At 34.7% G+C, this 21,673-nt stretch overlaps 4 protein-coding genes and 1 pseudogene across 4 annotated transcripts; 2 read left to right on the forward strand and 3 right to left on the reverse strand.

Annotated features, from left to right (window-relative positions):
* Window positions 1-237: 237 nt before the first annotated feature.
* Window positions 238-1,171, reverse strand: LOC104776897 (ethylene-responsive transcription factor 11). The gene has a single exon (XM_010501059.3). It carries the CDS (start codon window positions 1,014-1,016, stop codon window positions 501-503), a length of 516 nt encoding a protein of 171 aa, XP_010499361.1. The 5' UTR covers window positions 1,017-1,171; the 3' UTR covers window positions 238-500.
* A 4,264-nt stretch (window positions 1,172-5,435) lies between these two features.
* LOC104776898 (B3 domain-containing protein At4g34400-like) lies at window positions 5,436-8,104 on the reverse strand. The gene is made up of 7 exons (XM_087508885.1): window positions 7,883-8,104; window positions 6,787-7,147; window positions 6,581-6,715; window positions 6,251-6,472; window positions 6,134-6,163; window positions 5,946-6,037; window positions 5,436-5,846 (listed from the first exon to the last, which is right to left on the reverse strand). Exons 1-7 carry the CDS (start codon window positions 7,958-7,960, stop codon window positions 5,595-5,597), a joined length of 1,170 nt encoding a protein of 389 aa, XP_087365011.1. The 5' UTR covers window positions 7,961-8,104; the 3' UTR covers window positions 5,436-5,594.
* Window positions 8,105-12,321: 4,217 nt separating this feature from the next.
* On the reverse strand, window positions 12,322-13,820 carry LOC109130502 (putative F-box/LRR-repeat protein At3g18150). The gene is made up of 3 exons (XM_087507268.1): window positions 13,489-13,820; window positions 12,947-13,244; window positions 12,322-12,573 (listed from the first exon to the last, which is right to left on the reverse strand). The coding sequence occupies exons 1-3, from the start codon at window positions 13,818-13,820 to the stop codon at window positions 12,322-12,324; spliced, it is 882 nt and encodes a 293-aa protein (XP_087363394.1).
* A 2,470-nt stretch (window positions 13,821-16,290) lies between these two features.
* LOC104776899 (uncharacterized) lies at window positions 16,291-16,959 on the forward strand (annotated as a pseudogene).
* Window positions 16,960-18,132: 1,173 nt separating this feature from the next.
* Window positions 18,133-21,022, forward strand: LOC104776900 (MACPF domain-containing protein NSL1). Its single transcript, XM_010501061.3, has 7 exons — window positions 18,133-18,639; window positions 18,730-18,968; window positions 19,062-19,263; window positions 19,352-19,432; window positions 19,534-19,717; window positions 19,803-19,969; window positions 20,054-21,022. The coding sequence occupies exons 1-7, from the start codon at window positions 18,370-18,372 to the stop codon at window positions 20,744-20,746; spliced, it is 1,836 nt and encodes a 611-aa protein (XP_010499363.2). The 5' UTR covers window positions 18,133-18,369; the 3' UTR covers window positions 20,747-21,022.
* Window positions 21,023-21,673: the final 651 nt, after the last annotated feature.

A 21,673-nucleotide genomic window follows, 5' to 3' on the forward strand; every position in this document is an offset into this window, starting at 1 on the left:
AGCAGATTAATTTAATATATATACACCTTTCATAAGAACAAGAAACAGTACAACAAAAAGATGACTGATTCTGAAACAACAAATTCAATATTTGATCAATAATTTCTATTTTCCCAAATAGAGTATTTTCTCCAATTCTTCTTTTTTTTTTTTGTGTCAAGAAAAGTAAAATTCTACGATTTCATGAAAACCAATTGGATATGGATAAAAACATAAGATCAATGTTCATCAGAGAGATTGATGCCAAAACAAGAGTATTATTTGATCAGAACTACAATTAATTAAAAATAATATAAAAAGACATCAACAGATTAGAACAAAACACGTTCTCAACAACTAAAATTCTTTTAAACAATCTGCTGATGACAAAAAAACAATTGGCACCACTTAAAACTTAAAAATCTTTCTAGTATACTTGATGATCAATTAATACTCAATCAAGAAACATTTTAATTAATTATTCTAATAATTATAATTAAAATCCCAAGATATAAAAATCATTAGTTCTGATCGGGTGGAGGAGGGAAGTTAAGATCCAAGTCCAAGACGACTCGTCGTCCTCCTCCTCCTTCTGAGCTAAGATCCATCACCACAGACGACGACGATTCAGATTCACTCCTTTCATCAAACACCATCATCCCAGACTTGACCTGAATCTTCGGGAAAGGGAATCTGGAACTGATGGAGTCAGATCCACGGTTGTTGAGATCAGGAACAGATGATTCAACTGTGCTATGGCTCTGGCTCAGGCTCAAGCTCTCGTTGCTGTAGTTGTTGTTGTTGTAATAAGGGAAATTGGTCTTGGCTTTGGCACCACGAAACTCGATGGCACGTTTGTCGTAGGCACGAGCCGCATCTTCAGGAGTGTCGTAAGTACCGAGCCATACACGAGACTTCTTGAAAGGATCTCTGATCTCGGCTGCGTAACGTCCCCATGGCCTCTTCCTCACTCCTCTGTAACGGACTCCGATACCGTCGTTGGTTTTGACGGCCGCCGTTTTAACTGTCGGCGTCATGTTAACAAAATATAATTAAAAAAAACAAATAAAGATGAGGAAGAAGCTTGAGACTTGAGAGAGAGGTTTGTGGTGTGAAGTTGTGAGCAGAGAGAGATTAATTTATAAAGAAGGGAGACAAAGACAACAACATATGTATAAGTCAACCGCGGTTTTGACTAAAGGGGCGGCCGAGTGGCAGTTTTGGTAATAATATCCACTTACGTGTCATCTTGCTTTTGTCTCCACGAACGGGGAAAGTGAGAGAGTGATATGAGTCTTTTTTTTTCTCTTTTTTTTTTTTTTTTCTTTTGTGCTTTTATTCTTAAATGTTTTTTATTTCCCATCCATAAAATATTTATATCAAATATGTAAAATGTTTTTAATTGATTTCTCTATTATATGGATTTTATAAATATTGCGTGCGATGAGGACCCACGCGCTTACTTAGACACGTGTCGGTTTATATTGTCTTCTTTTCTAATTTAGTACTATATATGAAATTGCAATGGGACACGACGTGCCAAATGATATATCCTTTGCTAATCTTTATTATATGCAGTACTAATTAAAGCAAACATAATTTCTTACTAAAAACCCGGATTTAAATTGTTTTAATCTTTATTTATGAGGAAAGTGTGAAATTTTAGTTACAAATATTATTGAATTAAATGGGTCTACCGTTTTTTTTTTTTTTAACTTTTACACTTTTCTAACTTAAAATACAACTGTAAATAAAAGAGAGGGCGAATTTCCATAGAAATTATTTTCTCTAGCTTATATGAATTTAAATAACTTAAGACATGTATTAGTTAATTATCAATTGAATATTTAAATGAATTTATATAATTTTAGTATAAAAATTAACATATTAGCCCAAACTAATTGATTTATAATTACTTATCTTTTAACTTTTTAGTAATCATTAATTTGACAAGATGTCGAAATTAAATATTTTAAACTTCAATACATCATATTTATTAATTAATATCTCAGCAAATCCACAATAATGAAATGTAGATATAGACAAATAATAATATACTCTAACAAGTTATAGTTTTATAGTTGCTGTTCCAAAGTACTTAATTCTGTTTTTCATAGCCTAGTAGTAATTGGAGTTGATGTTGCTATATGACCTATGAGTTTGCAAACAAAATAAATAGTAGCGTTTAATCTTTTTCTAAACGCGTTTGTCTTTTGGATTGAACATACATATATGCAATATAAGTTTATCTACTTTTATAACAAGAAACCAAAGCAATACATGTCATCTTTCGTATGATGTTTGTGTTTCTCTTTTAAGAGTGTTTGTACGGGTGATTAAAAAAAAAAGTATTACTGTCATGTAGGAAAGTTAAAAAAAAATCCGAGCCAATATTGCAAATACTCAAACTGGTCTCACATGCGGCTGCTGAATGGGCTTGGCGAAGTACACATGCAGCCTTTACCGCTTTACGCCTTAATAAATAATTGGTAGAAGAACTAAAACCATACTCTTAAAAAAATAAATCTATTTAGAAAAGAAAACAAAGAATGATTACTAACTTATGTGTTACGTAAAAAACGGACATATTTTGACAAAAACAAAATAAACAATGAACGGGTTGGTTTAGACCAGACTGGAACCAAATACACAGGGCTGCAAAACTGTCGGAGAACAAACACAGATGAGAATCATACTTTACATAGTTAAATATAGGACTACAATAATACTGATGTCTAAAATATATAAAAAAAAACGGGATTATGTTACCGGTTTCCAGGATTGCACACCGTTCGATCAGATGCAATGCATTTACTCCACATTGTTTTCAAAGTTTGATAGATTCTTCTCCTCACAATTTCACATTATTTAATTGCATTTGGACTTTGATGCGAATGGACCATAACTACTTGGCCTTCACAGAAATAGAAATGTATCTACTCTATATTAGATTTAATGCGTATTAAAATTTTAAATCAAAACGGTCCGATAACTAATTCAAATTGCTGAAAAGTGCAATGTTGTAATTGAGTTACCATCAGAAGTTACCAACAGTACTCAATATGTTCCTCACTAATTCTTTTTAGAGTTTACCCTTATTAAGAAAATAAGTATATTAAAAATTAATTATAAATATATTATTTTGTGAATTACAGGTATTTATAACTCTAAACCAATATTTTCTATGTCCCAAGATAATAGATGTTTCAGATTAGTTAATAACTTGAAGAAACTCTTTCGACGTATTTGTGAATTCACAAACTAATTATTCGGTTAATAGATAATAGATGATAATAGATGTTCATCACAAAATACGTCAAATTAGTTAAAATCTTGAAGAAACTCTTAACATAAAATTTAAAATATTCCATATATACAAAAATTTGTAACCTATAAATTTCTTTTTTCTTTTGAAACATGGAGCTACTAGCTAGTATATATGGCTAAATTTTGGTTTCAAATTGGCGACAACTACTTAACTATTCCTAATTATCTCTTTAGAGATGCATCTAATTACGTCTTACCCGCTGAATGTTTTCTTATCTTTTTAATCATATGACTAAAAAACTTGTATAATAGTGTTTCGAATCCCAAGAGTGGAATAAAAAAAGCTTAACGCTTCAGATTGGACACAACACAGAACAGTGGTTTGATGCATGAATGATACTCACATGTTTGATAAGAGTATCTTAATTTTTTTTTATAATATATATGCTTTATAAAGGATCTTTGCAAATCAAATTAAAATGTTGAAGGTGCCAGGAAATATAACAAAGTAGGAGACTTGGGATATATTTTGGTGTGGTCAAGATGAGGACATTGGAGACATTTGGATCAAAGCGTGTCCGTCGTTGACTAAATCTCATTTATTCGGCGCGTATCATATGGTTAACTTATATATAAATCATTCAAAACACATGTTAAATTATTACTATGAATCTTGAAACTTAATTTTAGCCTCATACTCTCATTCATCGTATATCCTTTTCCAAAAATACATCATACTCTCTCTCTCATGACCCATTCATCGTATATCCTTTTCCAAATATACACTACCATTATTTTTGTTTCTATGGAACGTAGGTACAGTCAAAGCAAACTATGCGTGCAAATACAAAAAATACTCTGACAATATTTTTGGCTATCCAATTTCCAAAGCTTTTTTAAACATACATGCCCCAATTAGAGTACGTATAGTAGTGACAAAAGTTATTGCTGATGTCAAAAAAAAAATTTAGGAAAAATGTGTACTAGTTGTTAACACTATTTTTCGACAGTTATTAACATTACTAGGATGAGGCAGTGGGACTCAAAGCACTTACTTCTCAGAGTCACGAACCTTCTCAAGGCTCAAGAAGATTTGAAGTTGCAAGACAGAGAGACAAGTTTTTTAAGTGTTGAAAAGCTTTTGGGATTTTATCTTAGAAGATGAATGGTGTAAATGAATAAGAAGACAGAGAAAGGTTGAAAGTGGTGTTATAACTGCTTTCTATTTCTCTTGTCCGTTTTAAGGTTTCTTCTGTCACTTAAGTCTAAAGAGACCAAAAACAGAAACACTGTTTCATATGGAGTCCCTCCTGAACTATGTTGCACTGAAACGGGTACGGGAACTAGAAACGGGTACGAAATCGGGGACGGAAAACAGCAAAGTAAAAATTTATAGATACGGGTACGGTATGGGTACTTCAATAAACACATAAGAAAAGATACCCATACCTTTAGTAAGAGCTGATTAGTAAAGCTAATGGGATAAGAAGAGAGGGGGAAAAGAGTCTAGAAAGTAGAAAAACACAAAAAAATGAAACTATGCTTATGATAAGAGTGTTTTGAATGAAATGAAATGGATGCAAATATCAAAAATTTGATGTTATCTTCCCCTAAAGCATCTAAGACGTCCCCATAGAGTCCCCATAGAGTTCCCGTTTCCAACATGTCCCCGGTACGGGGACGGCTACCAAATAGACGTACCCGTGCATCATAGCTCCTGAATCACTTTTGTTGCACAGCCATCCCTTAAAAAGTTAAAAAGACTTACCAATTTAAGAAACGCTTCATTAATTTTATCTTGTAGTACCTAAAAATTCATATCTATCTTCAACAGACACAGATTCCTTCTGTTCATTTATCAGCCACATGATTCACGCAAACCATTGCAACTTCAAACGTAATCAGTTGCTTTAAAAAGAAAATCTAAGAATAAGATACAGAGTTTTTTCTACCTTTGTTTCTTCTCCTTTTGAGTTTTTACCATTCCATCGATGATCTCATCTTTGCATCTTACTCCATCTGAAACACTCAAGAGTCAAGACTAAATTATCTATTGTGTTAAGACTTTTACTGACTCCATGCAGTTCTTGTTATGTTTCGCATATTATATTCTATCGATTTCTCATGTAGCGGTTTTACTGTTCTGAAAAACATAAGTACTAATGTAAACTAAATCGGTACAATACAGCTACAACATATCTCAAAGATTAGATCTTTCCTTTAAAAATAAGATTCATACTAGAACAAGAGAAACAGTTAATTAATCTGATGTAGACAATAATGAAAACTCATAAGTTTGGTTGAGAATGGGTCTCTCTCTCTCTCTCTACTCATACTAATGGCGGCGTCTACAGATTTTTCTCGCGGATGACATGGAGTTTGATCGCGTAAACAAAAGAACCCCTACGCAAGAGCTCACACAAAACGCGGTCCTCTTTCGTCAGTTTGTTCCTCTTGCATATGCGCATCCATCTTTTGATACACACACGTTGATCCTTCCATTTTGCTGTTTTCGCTCTAAGTTTCCCAAATCTGTCAATGTAGTCAACATAGTCTCCAAACCTCAAGCAATAGTCTTTCACCAATTGTGCATGAACCAACTACGTTTTTAAAGGCACACAAATCAAACCAATACGTTAGCTAGGTTAAAAATTACGAGTATCTTATTAGGACCAATTATTTATAATTGCACTTCTTACCAGCTCGTATAACCTATTTTTCACGTTCGTCTCAAAGTGTATGTTCTTTGGATCATCGAGGTAGGTCTCAGGGTCTTTGATCTTGGGATCTACTGTAAAAATCTCAAGAGACAAAAAGCATTTCTATATGAGCATCCCATATAATTTAATCTCACCTTATAATTAAAGTAAGAAAATGATTTGTTTACCTTTCTTCCTCCTCTTTGCCGCATCTGGTTCTACATAATAAGAGACAAAACAATGTTGCATTAATATAAGCATCTCACAGACAATCAAACTGATGAAATTTAAATGTATTATTTTACCTTTACTCTTCAGATTTGGCACCTTTGCTTTGACGCAAGTGGTGCTGGCGGCTGTGTCTTCTTCCTCTGGAGCATAAGAACTGTCCTCACTGTTGGATTCGTCTTCAACATCTAACTGACCAAACGCTTCAATATAATCACTGTCACTGTCACCGTCACCGTCACCGTCTTCCTCAGAAGACTCCTCCACCACAGGCACAGCTTCCTGATCTTTCTTCTTTCCTGGAAACATCACAGTAAACGAAACAGACTAATCTACAGAAAGCGATTAACATAAAACAACTCGAAGTGATGAAAAGAGCTAACAATGGGTGGTGGTTAAAACCTAACCTTTGTTTTTGCGTTTGGGGGTTGTCTTGCCTATCTTGAACTCAGAGCCACTGTCAGATTCTGTTTCTGTCTCTTCGCTGCTTTCAGAATAAACACTATCCTCGTCTTCATCAGAATCCTCCACATTTGACTTTCCTGAAAAAACATCTCAAAGAGTCGTCAAAACAGTTTTAAGTGATGAGGAAAAGCTAACAGTGTGGTTAAACCTTTGTCTCTGCCTTGCGGGATTGGATTCTCCATCTGAGGAGTGTCTGTGTCGTCACTACTCAGAGAACAAACACTATCTCCTTTGTCCTCTTCCACTTCAAAGACTTCACTAGTCTCTTTACATCCATCGCTGCGGTAGATACTGACCTCGAATATGTCATCACCATTATACACGAAGGTCAAAAAGTCTCCGTCGTTAAGAGTGTTATCCTCGACGAATTTGGGCCATCCTTTTGCAAAATGCAGTTCATCTCCCCTTATCTTGGTCGCTACGTTCCAAGAGCATCCTCCAGGTCCTTGGAGTATCACCTTTTTGGGTAAAAGACGTGGAAGCTGATCGTAGTAGGGGACTGGGATCACCTGCTCAACTCAAAAAGCCAACACTCAAGAAAATATGCATAGAAGGAGAGACTCTAAGGCAAGTCAGAGAGTGTCATCCAAATTCAAAGTCAGATTGAAAGTTCTGACCATATAGCAGAGGGTTTTTGCAAACACATACAAACAAGATTTGATTTTCAATCAAAAGCGTAGGGACAGTTAAAACTTAAAAGAGTCAACTTTCCGGAACCAGACAAAATCAAATCCAAACCCTATAAGAAGCTTCTTAGTAAAAAAATTACAACTTTAAGCATCCAGAGAGAAATTAAAATAAGCAGACAAGCTTCTGAAAGCAGAACACATGTATAGAATCTATTCATCAACAGGAAAAAACAGAATCTGAGCAAAACTACCTCTACTTTGATAGAATCCAGTCACAATATTCAAACATTTCCAGATTTAAGTTTATAAAATAGGCTGCCTCATACAGAAAAGTTATAATCTTTACTCATTAGTCAAAAAAACAAACAGAGGAAACCAAAGGGGTAAGAAGAAACAGAGCAAAAACCCTAGAAACGGCAGAGCAACATCTATACTAACAGGAGCCTAAATGCAGATAAACCCACCGAAAAAAAAAAAACTTAAACCACAGTGTTGTTTCATCAGACGTAGTTGTAAGGAACCAACAAAAGTAAGATAATCTTTCCAACCCAAGAATGGTTTGCTCATGTACAGATAAACCTGGAAAAAAAAAACAAACTAAAGAGAACATCTTACCATGTAATCTGAGCTGAAATGGGAGACGAAAACTTTGAAGAAACGTGGGGGGAACTGGAACTCAGTAGCGGCAGCCATTGAAGAAGAGGAGATGTTGGATCTGTGCTTCAAAAGAGAGTGAAGACTAGTAAATAGAAAAAGTAAGGTAAAATTGTAAAGAGAGTAGTACTACGTTGAAGATGAGTCAAATCAACGTTTAAGTTTTTTTGCAGAGAAAGAAGGTACAATCCTCAGTCCCTCGTATTCTGCGTGACATTTTCAAAATATTTATTTTCTTCTTTCAAACGATTTGATCTCCCATAAGTCTAAACAGCGAATCTAAATGCTATTCCGGTCCGGTTCATCCTCACAAACCGTATAACTAGATTTCTGTTAAACCGGCTTCTTGTGAAGAAAAAGAAAAAAAAGGTGTAATTCACTTTACTTTGTAATTTATACAACAATTGAAAGCTTAAAAATTGAAAAGAAATTAGATTTTTACTCTATTTTCCGATGAAGTTGTGCTTAAAAACGTGCAGTCTAATATTGTTTCCTTAAGATGGCCATTGTGTCATTAACCGGGTTCAGATCCAATGGGTGTAACGTGTAAGTAAAAAACGGAAAACAAAAAAAAAACCTTGTATATTAATTAATTGAGGTTCCATGTAAGATGTTCATTTAAGACTCAAGACTAACCCCTATGATTCACCACTCATATGATGTGTGTGCCATTCTGCCTGGTTGAGAGCACAATGGTCAATGGAGACAGTATTGTTGTGAGGAAGTGTTTGAACCAACTCTTCAAACTTAAACCTAGGGTAATCTCCGTATAACTGTAGAACCATCTTGTCTAATGACTTTGCATTTTTAAGCACAAGTTCCACAAATGAAGCCACGTGCTTCGACTCTAATTCCCAGCGGGATCTATTCCAAGAGGGTTCATCTTTTTGATCTCCAACCACCTCCGACGCCCACGAAGTCGCCACAATAGTTCTTCCCAACAGAAAAAAAAAACAAAAACAAAATGATTCTTGGATTATTCGAACTCGATGATAGTTACAAGGGAGGCTTAAGGAAAATAAAGGAAGAAGTTTATGGTATATATATACGAACCTGCGTGTTTGCATGAACTGTCACCGTCTTTAAATTAGGTGAGTTTTGCAACAGTCTTTCTATAATAGGAATAACACACTGAAAGATCTCTGTCTCAAGAATCAAAGCTTTTATCTTCAACATCGGAAAAGTAATACCACGAACCTCCGCAACAGATAAAAGCTAGCATAAGAGATAGTCTGATAAGGATTGGGTTACAGTTCTCAATCTCTTATCATCCTAACAGAGCACGCAGGCTCTATTCCATTCTCACGCAGGAGAAAACTTTCACAACATTGAACATAAGAATCGTATCAAATCAACTATCCCAATTATATACAACATTTAACTAGCACGTGTGAGCTCCTCCTTCTGCACGTGTGATTCATGCTTCATTCTTCCCTATGAGGCTTATCAATACCCCTCCCTTCGAAGAAAGCTTGTCCTCAAGCTTGTTTTATTGTCATTTTGTCTGAGGATAAGAAAAAAGAACAGAGAGGAAACCACATGTAGATTCCTGGGTCATGGGGAAACTCTAACCAAAGCCAACAAAATAACCATGCCAACCACCACTGAAAATCCATAGTTACTTCCCATTGTCGCAGCAAAACTTTGAGGCTATGGTGATCCCTTCCAATTTTTCTTTGTTTATTTTTGAAATGACACTCTATTTTCCTTGTGACATCATCTACAATTGAGTTCTCATCCCCATAGAAGTTGTCACTTGTCAATGTAACATAGGACAGAGCATACGTATCCCCCCTTGTATGCGTTCTCGCAAATCTGCATCCATTCTGTGGCAATCAAAACCTGCAACTCTCTTATATTTTGTTGCAACCACCACCAAAACGTTACTGCATTCTTTTGTTTCCCAATTCCAAGTTGTGATAGTGTCTTAATTCTCCAACAGTGCCACACAGAAAAGTAATAGAGCTTGCACAACTTAAATGAAAACAGTCTTCTCTCATGATGGCTATGAGACTGCAGTGTACCACAAATTGATATCCACAGCTTTACAGTATCTTCTTCCCAAAAATGAGCTCTTGTAGGATTATGTTTGCTTGTTTCTTCCCTATATGCTGATTGTTCCGCAATCAAAACTCTTGTCTCTAGCGTGTCTTTGTATTTGAATTTCCAGGATTTGGAACAAATTTGTTGTTGTCTCTGTCGTTGTAAAGCATGCCCACTAATCAACCTTCTATCAAATACATGGTAGAAATACGGATTCCTCATATCAAGAGACAAAATGTGCACCTTAGCTGCTACTTTTCTCAAGATACAGAGACTTGATTCCATGTCCACATTATGCTCTTGAATGTCATTTGATTTCTCTTTTAAGATCAACTAGGTTAGTACCCGCGCTACGCCGCGAGTTGTTTTCATATATATTTTTATATTTTTTGAAATAATATTTATTTTTATGCTGTTTGGAATCAAATATTATAATGAGAAATTTCTCAAAATGTCATATTTTAAGTTTTTTTCCCCAAAAAATACAAAATTGTAAGTTGTAAGTTTTTTTCCCAAAAATAGTAAGTTTTTTTCCCAAAAATACAAAATACAAAATTGTAAGTTTTTTTCCCAAAATTATAAAATTGTATATCTCAAAACTATATCTCAAAAACTTACAAAATTGTAAGTTTTTTTTCCCAAAAAATACAAAATTGTAAGTTTTTGAAATACATTTTTGTCAAAATTGTAGGTTTTTCTTTTAAAAACCAGCTTCTTTACATATTAATATAATATTTCAAGTCTTTGTGGTGTTTCTTTGTTTGTCCGTTTGCTACTATCATTCTCTTGTTCATATCATCACGTCCAGTCAAGCATTAATTAACTTACTTTGTAAGCCTTAGCTTTGCTATTTTTTCAAACATAGTTTTATCTTCTGATACTTCAACCTGCTACTTACTCCTATTTCTTTATATTACCCTTACACTTAACTTGTGGAGATTTATCTTGTACTTTACTCATGGTCTTATGGGCATGAACTATGATCATTGTGGAGATCGCTCCTCTCTATCTTGCAGAGTTTCTAGAAGATTCGGCGAATAACCTCAGACTAAATCACTCTTCTCAAATCCTTGCTCTAGCTTTGCCTCTTCCCTCCACGGAGTCAGCTTGCAACAACTACAAGTTTTATAAACTCTCATTAACAAACCTCTCTCTCATTAACAAAGACTTAATTATTGCATTAAAAAACAGTTACAACAAATTCAGAAACGCTAAAAAGGTATATCACAAGAAAATCTGTAGGTTGTTGTAATCTATCACAAACGGTTATTGTAATGTATATTGTTGAAACTCAAAAGGGTTTTTGAAGCTAAAGTTGTAGATACAATAAGCTAAAGTTGCAGAGACATTCTAAATGCTTTAGACTTTTTAAAAGTCTTGCATTTGTTCTCATCGATCAACAAAAGCTTCACTTCTTCTTTAGACAATCCATCTTTCAAAATCGCACAAGTCTTCTCCAGCGAAGTTCTAGCTTCTTTCAAACCCAAATAAGTAAACAGAGAGATCATATATCACATTGGTAAAGTCACAACAGAAGTGAAGCCACCAAACTTAAGAAGAAGAAACTAACCACCATGAAAGAGAAAAAACATGAGCAAGCTTCAAAGCAAAGACGCGTGAAGGAGAAGAGAAAACAAACACCGAAGCCGCTTGAAGAGACTTCTTGACTCTTCTCTTCACCAACATTCATAGTAATTTCAAGTTTCAAACACATAGCTTATCTAAACAATTCATCTCAAATTCACACATTTACATCTTTGAAATCTTCCACAATCCCTCAAATTAAGAGACATAAAAGAACAGAATTTTGTTAACTGGAAACAAAAAGTAGAAGAAACAAAAAAGTAGAAGAAACAAAAAAGTAGAAGAATCATAGTTAAACAGACTAAAACAATCACCGAACGCTTATGCGATCGTCGGAATTGTCAAGAATACGAGTTTTAGTTTGCACAGAAGATAAACAATTTTGTTAGGTTGAAATTCTGAAATCGATTGATGAAGAGAAGACAATTATGTGTCCACTGTGGCAATTTGTAAGCTGATCTATATTATTTGTTTTAATTTAATTGGTCAATGATATTAACTGATGTGTCAATAGGAGCTTCAAAGTTGAGACTGATGTGTCATGCTATGGTGAGAAACATTGTAATTTTATTGTATTGATGCATTTTTCCTATACACATTATTTTTCTTGGCTTGAGAAAACTATATTGTCGGAATCAACTCTTCATAATCACTCTTTTCGTTCTGCATAATCACCTCTTGTACCAAAGCTTCTTGATTGTTAAACACAGAAATCACTTCTTGATGGATAGCTTATGTATCGATTCTCAAATTCACAGAACCAGAAGCATGTATTAGTGGCGAGCAATTGTCAGTGTATTTCCCAACGACTCGATTCTGGCTTCCATCTTAGCTTCCGAGTTTCGCACCTCACTCAATTGATCGTAGACGACAGCCAGCGAAGATTCTTGTTGCTTCGATGCCGACAATTCTCGAATCGGTGATAATCCAATAACCCCCACCATCTTCAATCTTCTGCGATTGCTTCGATCTCGATCACGAACGCACCAATTGATAAGAATGATGAACACAATCTCACTTCTTATCTGTGTGATACACTGTTTATACAAGACTAGAGCCACCGGCACATCACCGATTCATCAACTCTATCTCCAAAGCAACACATATGTCACTTTTACAATTCACAAACAATGCATAAGTTCTCCAAATGACAATTACAGACTTTATATACAAAGTTTGTCACGTGCTCCTTCTTCTTTTATCATTCAGTCGCACGTGTAGTGATACCATATATGGCTTATCATAGTCAACCACAAAACAAAATATTTCTTAGTACCATCATTCGTAAACTTATACATCCCTCATGAAAACTAATCCATCGGCACACGTTAACTGTGAAACCAACATTAGTAAAGTAAGTAAGAGAGTTGTAGACGTTAGATCCTAAAACATATATACCGGAATAATGGTGCACCCAAAAGTAAGCTTCTCTGCATTCTGCAACTTCTCTAGCATTTCACGGAGGAATTGAAATAGATCATAACCATTGATTATCTCTCGAACTGAGTGACAGGAAACGTCCACTTTAGCTTCAGTTAAAGACGAGACATCAACTAAAGGACATGGTAACTGATAGTTGTGCCACAATCTGAGAGAATGGACATGTGGTGCCACAATCTGCATTGACCCCGACACAAAACGGCTGCAGGCTATTTCTAATGTTCTCACGCCCAGCGATTTGCTGAGATCAAGAACCCTAAGATGTGGACAATGATCCAATTTTAAGCTTTCGAGAATCGGACAACCACATAGAATCTTAGCAACAGTTTCATCGGAGAGAGAACAGTTAGACACGGACAATTTCTTTAGCGATGTCCAAGATACAGAACATGAGGGAATCATACAAGAATGTGGTAACTCAAAGCTGAGTTACTTAATAGAGGAATTGATATAGAAGAAATCAGGAATCTTATAGTAATAATAATAATCACAACTCTGACCGACGCAGAGGGATAGATAGATTATCCACGTTGCAGGACATGACGAACTCCATCCACCTGTCCATGTCGGCAACACTGGCAACAGTGTGATACATTCTGGTTTTGAGATGAAACTTGGTCATCTTAGGAGCTGTGTAGCGATCTAGGGTTTCGTTAATCCGAGCAGCATGCGCTAGCGGCCTATAACTATCATCAAAGGAAAGAGAAGGTGTATCGGACCATACACGCCTCCATCGTCTTGACAAGACAGAAGTTGTGATGGCTAGTTGCGTCGGAACAAAGAAGAGGATATGTTGGAGTATCACATCCGGAAAGGAGCTGATTAAGTCCATATTCCGGCGATGACCACCACGACGACGATCGTTAGTTGTTACACAATCTAGTGCGCCATCTTACTTTATTAACCTAATATTTTGTTCGTATCTTTTTTCTTCTCTGAGTCCAACACAATCTAGTGATTTCATTTCCTTTTTTTCTCTAGCAGGTACTTTTCCATATAAAAAAATGATCATAGAAAGATTTGTCAAATAATATATATCAAATTTTATTAACTAGTTAATGATATTTTAAATTTAATTTTACCCACATATTGTTTTCTCCTTTTTTTTTTAACTTTGGATTTGTTATTGATTGCAAATTATGAGAACTATTACATATGAATCTATCATGAACAGTTCTTTCGGACCCTATTAGATTCACTACATACACTCTTGCTCTCCTGCTCCATGCTCTTGATGGAGACCTCCTTGTAGAATCATGGCGAACCTTCAATTGTATGTAGAATCACGGTGAATGGCAATAATTGCGCATCACTGGAGATTGTTTGTAAATTTATCTCCGTTAATCTGCACAATTAATAAATCGTATTACCTTGGGCTCGAACCCATACTTCATGGTGTAGAAGCATTAATGAACCCTAGGCCAACCACTAGGCCAATTATATTAACATTTTCTCTTTATATTAACATTTTTGAAATACATTTGCTAATTATACTAAAATTACATGAATTTTTTTTTTCCAAATTTGATCTAATTTTCATAAATCTTATTATCAAATTCAACGGTAAATATAGGAGTTACCTTTCATTTTTATTTGATTTTATATATAAATTATTTTAAATTATTAAACATAACAAAAAAATGATATTTTAGCTATAGAAAAAGAGACAAATAGATAGAGAGTTCAAATGACATGAATATCGAATAGACACAACTATTAAAACAAAAAAAATGATGAAAAATGTTGAAAATACACAACTTTACAATTGACAGACACAACTAGATAAATTATTTTTAAAAAATTACAACATATTTTTTTATGAAAATGTACGACGAAAAATCATAATCGTTGTTTGCATTTATTCAGATTGTCATTATTATATAGATTAATTGTTTAAGAAATAGTAATAATAGATGATGACCCATTTTCTGAAAATAAGGATTTTGATATGTATAATATATATGTAGTCAAATGATGATATCATTTTATAACTTAATGTTATTGTTAACCTTTTGTGTATTCTGTATTTATAGTTATGAAATATAATGACGAGTTTTTAAAGTAGATGGCGAGTTATTAATTAAATAGACACTATTATTGATCATTTCTGGTACTGAGGTCTTGACCACTAAAGTTTCTAAGATTTTGGTTATTTAAAACACCAATATATAAAATTATTATTAGATTCATGTTTATATATTTTACCATTTATTTATTCTAATTTTAAACAACACACTTTATTTGTTTTTTTACGAGAAGATTTCTGTTGAGCAGAGCCGTGCGAGGGTTATGGAAGCCAGAGGCGATAAGAAAAAAAAAAACACTTTAACTCATAAAAAAAAAATTAATAGTAACTAATATCACCTTTAAAAGAGTAGAGTAAAAAACTAAAATATTAGTTATAAAACGTAACACAAATAGCAAAATATAATAATATCAAAGAAGTTAATTGTGTTAGAGGATTGCAAAAACAATGACGAAAAAAAACATGCTTAAGTTTAACATTAGGAATGGTTCTATTAATTAAAAAGCATTATGTTTCTCAAGTTAAGCTTATATGATTAGAAACAAAAAATGAATGATCGTAGGCCAAAGTTTCTTTTTTGCCTACATAGGCACGCTTTGCTGTTAAGAGCAAATCCAACAGAGCAATCGTTGTAAGTTTTTTTTTTTTAAATAAAAAAGATATTATTCTAATCATATATATATATATATATATTATCTTTTATATTGTAACCATTAAAAACTGACACCTGTCTATTTAATACAAAAAACGTTCTTGACTAAGTAACTTCACTACCGTTTCTCTCATTTTTTTCTTCTCTCTCATTATTATATATATATATATATATATTAAGAACTCTCTCAGTTATACTCAACCAAAGTTTTCTTTTACTTTTTTTCTACTGTGTTTGCATTTACGATCTCTACAAAAACAATTTTGATTATAATAAGAGTGACCCTTGTAAATTATAATGAAAATACTCACTTCTCCAAAACATTATGCTTTCTTTATTAAGTAATGTAAGCATATAACTTGAAAAACAAAACCTTAAAGGGTATAAAAAACATATACGCAAAAACTAATTGAAGCCCTTAGCTAGCCATAATAGAATAAAATTTGGGCCTCATCATACTACTGGGCCTAAACCTTGGTCTATTTTGAGAATTCATAACCAACGTAGTATCGATCGATCGTTTCCACTTTCCGCGTATAATGTACAAACAAGAAAGAAGTACATGCAAACCTCATGAACTTTCTCATTCATATGACGTGATAAACCATAAAAAAACCCACTGTATCCTCAAATGCCCTCTCTTAATTACACTATACATTTGATATAAAACAAGTTTTTTTCATAATTATATAAAAGTTTACATAAATAAAACAAGATATGAGCTGTAATCCTCTATCTAATCTGGTTTTAAATAGCTTTGAAAAGGTAGGAACATCATGCAGATCGTAAGAGTTCCTTCATGATAATGGTTTTTCATGTATCTAATATGTCAATGTTTCGCATAACTACCCTTGCTATGCTCATCATCTCGACCGCCATGGCAAGACCCTCTATCTCTATAAACAAATATCCATCTCAAGATCATTTAGATTCTTCTTCCTTAAAGGTGAAATCCAAGAGCTTTCTACCAAAGTTGTATGGTGATTACGGGTTTTGGAATCCGAGCCCGGTTTATGGAGGAGGTTTTCCCGGGCCAGTTCCTCACGGCAGTCTAGGTCCGATACAGAGACATAAGAAGCCGAAATGAAACCCGAAGGACATATATGTTAGATATGTTCTTCAACTTCGCTACTTAATTACGGGGGTAAACTTTTGATATATGGGTGTTATATAAATAAGGTAGTGCTAATTAAGGCTTGTGTTTGTACTTAATTCCTGCATATAAATAATGTCTTCGTTTGTGTTTTGTTGTAGATACAATCATACAAATAGACATATACACATCTTGTTCCACTCTCTAGATAAACCATATATGTGTGTGTAACATACTATAGGGAAACCGAAAACATATCACTATTCAACTTATGAGTAAAGATTGTGTACAAGAATTATTCATCTAAAATAACAGTACAAGGAATTTGAGCACGAGACAATAGGAAACATTTTCTTTAAAGCCTACGAGTTCAGTTCAAACAAACGAATGGATTAGAGAGACGACACACAAAACCGTACCCACCGAAAACTATCACAAGTCTTACTAAATTATTAATTGTTCAAATAATCTTATACGAATTTGAATAATCTTATACGAAAACTATCACAAGACTTCAAAAGATCACTTGCGGTCGACGGTGGTTTATCTTCAAGTTTTATACATTGGCATTTCGGGTTCAACCGCCTGTAAATTATTTTATTGAAATGTTTTAGGTGTTGTTTAAAAAAAAATTGTTTCATAGCGTTTAAGAGTTAATTTCTTGTTTAAAAATACGAAAAGTTCAAATTGCAAAGTTTAATTTGTAGGTGTTATTTCTAGGAAAAAAAAAATCTATATTTGGTCCCAACGCCGCAACTTTGTCCATCACTGAGTAACATGCGACGACTAACGTGTAAAAAAGATGTCATTGCCCATCCATACCTACTACACTACAGTGAGTTTGACACCCAATTATACAAGCACAGCTAATGATAAATAAAATAAAAATCTTACAAGGAAATAAAGTATTGAATCAATGATGTAACGCCTCTCTGCCTGATCACAGCCTTGCACTATGAGTCTATGAGAAAAAGTCTAGCATAGAAAGTTTCATGTTACAAGGTTTGGTCTTCATGACATCCGCCAGAAGTTTGATCTACTTAAACATATGTTTAACACATACTGAGATTTTTGAAAAGACAAATTGTAAAACACTAGACAATAGTATTATAGTAACCATCAATTTTGTTTTGAGTTAGAAAATTGGACAAAAAAGCTAGAAAACAAATCTGCTGATCACGAATTTTTACATTGTCTTAGTCAAATATCATCAGCCTAACTGCCTAATAAGTGTATCCTCAGAACAAGATATATTAAAATAAAAAAAATATCAATATGTATTAGTTGCTGCTACTAAATCAACATTAAAAAAAATTAGGTAAAAAATATTATTCTAAGCATTTCATATTCACTAACTTGTAATATCATAAACCAAACAATTCAAACATTTTAAACCAAATAAAGTCAAAGTAATTGCGTGTTGACTAAATATTTTGTTTTCCTTTTGTTATGAGTCTCTTTGCTCTTTTGTGAGCCATACACCGTTGACCACTTCAAAGATGGCTTCGTTCCTCGTCTTCGTCTTCTTCACCACTCAAAGCCTCAATCTTTTTTGAAATTTTCCTCTTCCCCTTTTGTTTCGTCATCATCATCTCTCTCTTTCTTATCCCATGGCTTACAATTTCACCCGCCTCGATGCTCAATCCGCTGCCGAGAAAGCCGTATCAGTGATCGGATTAGGTTATGACCTCTGTTCCGATGTTCGTCTCTCTTACTGTAAAGCTACACCAGACGGGTCTAGGCTAGTCGAGATTGACCCGACCCGGAACCGTGACTTGTTTTTCCCCGGTGGGATCGTTGTTAATAACGTCTCCAGCTCGATTAAGTGCGATAAAGGCGAACGTACTCGATTACGCTCCGATATACTCTCTTTTAATCAGGTTTTAGACTATCCTAAAGACTTGATCTTTTTTAACTGATTCGTGTTTATGTGAAACCCTTTTAAAATTTGGAGTGGTTTTTGTGTGTAGATGTCGGAGAAGTTTAATCAAGATATGTCTCTGTCTGGGAAGATACCATCAGGGATGTTTAATACTATGTTTGAGTTTAACAGATGTTGGCAGAAAGATGCGAGCTCTGTCAAGACTTTAGCTTATGATGGTTGGTTCATTAGTTTGTACAGTGTAGAGCTCGTTAGGTCGCAAGTTACTCTACGTGATGAAGTCAAACGTGAGGTTCCTTCTTCTTGGGACTCTGCTGCACTTGCTGGGTAACTAATCAAGTTTTGCTTTTTGTTTGCAAGTTTGGATCTTTTGTAAATGGGTGAGATTTGAATTTTGGTGTGTGTTATATTATATGACAGGTTTATTGAGAAATATGGTACTCATATAGTTGTTGGAGTGACTATGGGAGGGAAAGATGTTATTCACATGAAGCAGCTGCGTAATTCGAATCATGAGCCTGAGGAAGTCCAGAAACTGTTGAAGCAATTGGGTGACAAAAGATTCTCTGCTCATCCAGTTGAAAGTATCTCTTCTGCTGCTGTTCATTCCGGAAAGCGAAATGTAAAAAAGAGTCTTTTACTAGTTTTTTCCATCGTTCTTCATTGCGTTTAAATCACAGTGGAATCTGACATGTTTGACGGTTCTGCAGGAGGAGAATCCTCTCCAGTGGGGATTTCAACCATTAAATGCCTCGGTTAGTCGCCCAGTTATCTTGCGCTCCAAGAACGAGGTCTGCTTCTTCTTACTACTACTAATGCAGTGAGTCATATGGGTTTTGTATGTTGAAACTCGGAAGTTAAAAAAAAAAATGTGTACTTTGCATCTTTATAGGATATGGTGAGCATTTGTGTCAGAAGAGGAGGTGTTGATATCGGACAAAGTCATGATCAATGGCTCTCAACAATTTCACAATCACCCAATGCCATATCAATGTGCTTTGTTCCTATAACTTCACTCTTGAGTGGTCTCCCTGGAACAGGATTTCTTAGTCATGCGGTGAACTTATACCTTCGATGTGAGCACTTTGTATTTTGGCTTTTGTATCTTAGTTAGTTTCTCAACGGTTCATTCAGGTAACAAGGTTGTGTATAATGTTGTAGATAAGCCACCGATTGAAGAGTTGCATCAGTTTCTTGAGTTTCAACTTCCACGCCAGTGGGCTCCTGTTTATGGTGATCTCCCTCTTGGACTACGCCGCAGAAAACAAAGTTCTCCGTCCCTTCAGTTCTCTTTGTTGGGTCCAAAGTTATATGTCAACACATCAAAGGTACATGTGTTCTTCACATTATTGTAGATAATAAACGTTTGTGGTCAAATTCAAACTTTCAATTCTCAAAAACTGTTCTAATAGGTTGATTCATGTGAGCGACCAGTAACTGGACTACGCTTCTTCCTGGAGGGGAAGAAAGGAGATCATCTAGCAATCCATTTGCAGCACCTCTCTACATGTCCTCCAAGTCTCCATCTCTCACACGATGACACCTATGAACCCATAGATGAACCAGAAGAAAAGGGGTATTATGAACCTGTGAAATGGGGAATATTCTCACACGTTTGCACCTTCCCAGTTCAGTACAACGGAGCACGGTCTGATGACACCGCCTCTATTGTAACCAAAGCGTGGCTAGAAGTTAAAGGAATGGGTATGAGGAAAGTTCTCTTCTTGAGGCTCGGTTTCTCACTCGATGCTTCAGCTGTTATACGTAAATCATGCTGGGATCATCTCTCAACAAACTCTCGCAAATCGGGTGTTTTCTCGATGATTAGTACAAGACTAAGCGCAGGTTTAAATCCAAACCCGGCAACAACAAAGCCACAGTCTAAGATTGATCTAAACTCTGCAGTGTATCCTAGGGGGCCATCTCCGCCTGTGAAACCAAAGCTGCTAAGTCTTGTGGACATGAAGGAGGTGGTGAGAGGTCCAGAGGAACCACCTGGATATTGGGTAGTGACTGGGGCTAAGCTTTGTGTTGAAGCAGGCAAGATCTCAATCAAAGCTAAATACTCTCTGCTTACTGTTATGTCGGAAGATTCGCTGGTCTGAAGGATTCATGCACTTGCAAAGGACATGGAGGAGTGCCTAAGTGGGGAACACAAGTAGTAGTGTGTCTTGTTGGATTTTTGCAGGTTTCAGTTTGTGGTTAGCGTTTGATCAGATGTTTTTGGGTTGTGAAAATTTTATATATCTGTTGATGTAAATGCTTCGTTGTATATTGCTACTGTTGAATTTACATAGTAGTATTTGTGTAGAACATATTTGGATGAAACTGAAACCGTTTTGTGTTTCTTCTCCTTTTAGAAATTTCACTGGATCACAAAAGTATCATCTGTTGCTTCAGATCTTTGTATTCGATATGAAGTGCGACGTGATGTCGTGTTTGTGGACCGTGAGGTTATATAGAGCGGATACAAGTGCGACGTGAAGCTAAGTCTTTGTTTGATTATGCAAAACCAGTTAAGAAATACAAAAGAAAACATGATTTAATCGTTGGTCATTGTCCGCTAAAAGAATACAAAACAAACAAAATCTTACTATTATTTTTATTATGTGCATTTTAAAAAACAGACTTTGCCAGTCTTTTGAAAATAGAGTAAACTAGCTTAGTTACCAAAGATTCATACAAATTTAGGTAAAAAACCAACTTCATCTTGACAAAACAGAGTTTTATAGAAAGAAAGAAAAAAAAACTATTCAATGTGACTATTACTCATTTTTCTAATTCAACTTTATGATATTCAAGTCTATTCCTTTCCTTCTTTAATTTCTTTCTGACTTTTTAAAAACTTTATGTTCAAATCATCTTGAAAAATTTGTAGCAAACATACTTTTTATTCAATACAAATTACAAACAATGAAATCCGAATATTAGCTCAATAAATAATAATTAAAAAAAAACAAACAAAATGAGACAAAGAAATAAACAAAAATAGAAAGCATATCAGGCAAGGGTCAATAAAAAGTGTGTGAAAG

The sequence above is a fragment of the Camelina sativa genome, chromosome 3 (assembly GCF_030686135.1).
Source record: "Camelina sativa cultivar CO46 ecotype springtype chromosome 3, ASM3068613v1".
Classification (NCBI taxonomy): Eukaryota; Viridiplantae; Streptophyta; class Magnoliopsida; order Brassicales; family Brassicaceae; genus Camelina; species Camelina sativa.

Excerpts from the sequence above, each read along its gene's own strand:
- LOC109130502 (XM_087507268.1), bottom strand. The coding sequence starts at position 13,820 with ATGGACTTAATCAGCTCCTTTCCGGATGTGATACTCCAACATATCCTC. Across the intron at positions 13,245-13,488 it reads CTATCTATCCCTCTGCGTCG|GGTTCTTGATCTCAGCAAAT; the intron begins GTCAGAGTTGTG and ends TCCACATCTTAG. Across the intron at positions 12,574-12,946 it reads TTGGGTGCACCATTATTCCG|ATAAGAAGTGAGATTGTGTT; the intron begins GTATATATGTTT and ends TGTATCACACAG.
- LOC104776897 (XM_010501059.3), bottom strand. The coding sequence starts at position 1,016 with ATGACGCCGACAGTTAAAACGGCGGCCGTCAAAACCAACGACGGTATC.
- LOC104776900 (XM_010501061.3), top strand. The coding sequence starts at position 18,370 with ATGGCTTACAATTTCACCCGCCTCGATGCTCAATCCGCTGCCGAGAAA. Across the intron at positions 18,969-19,061 it reads GACTCTGCTGCACTTGCTGG|GTTTATTGAGAAATATGGTA; the intron begins GTAACTAATCAA and ends ATTATATGACAG. Across the intron at positions 19,718-19,802 it reads GGTGAACTTATACCTTCGAT|ATAAGCCACCGATTGAAGAG; the intron begins GTGAGCACTTTG and ends ATAATGTTGTAG.
- LOC104776898 (XM_087508885.1), bottom strand. The coding sequence starts at position 7,960 with ATGGCTGCCGCTACTGAGTTCCAGTTCCCCCCACGTTTCTTCAAAGTT. Across the intron at positions 6,716-6,786 it reads CCCGCAAGGCAGAGACAAAG|GAAAGTCAAATGTGGAGGAT; the intron begins GTTTAACCACAC and ends ATGTTTTTTCAG. Across the intron at positions 6,473-6,580 it reads CCCCAAACGCAAAAACAAAG|GAAAGAAGAAAGATCAGGAA; the intron begins GTTAGGTTTTAA and ends TGATGTTTCCAG.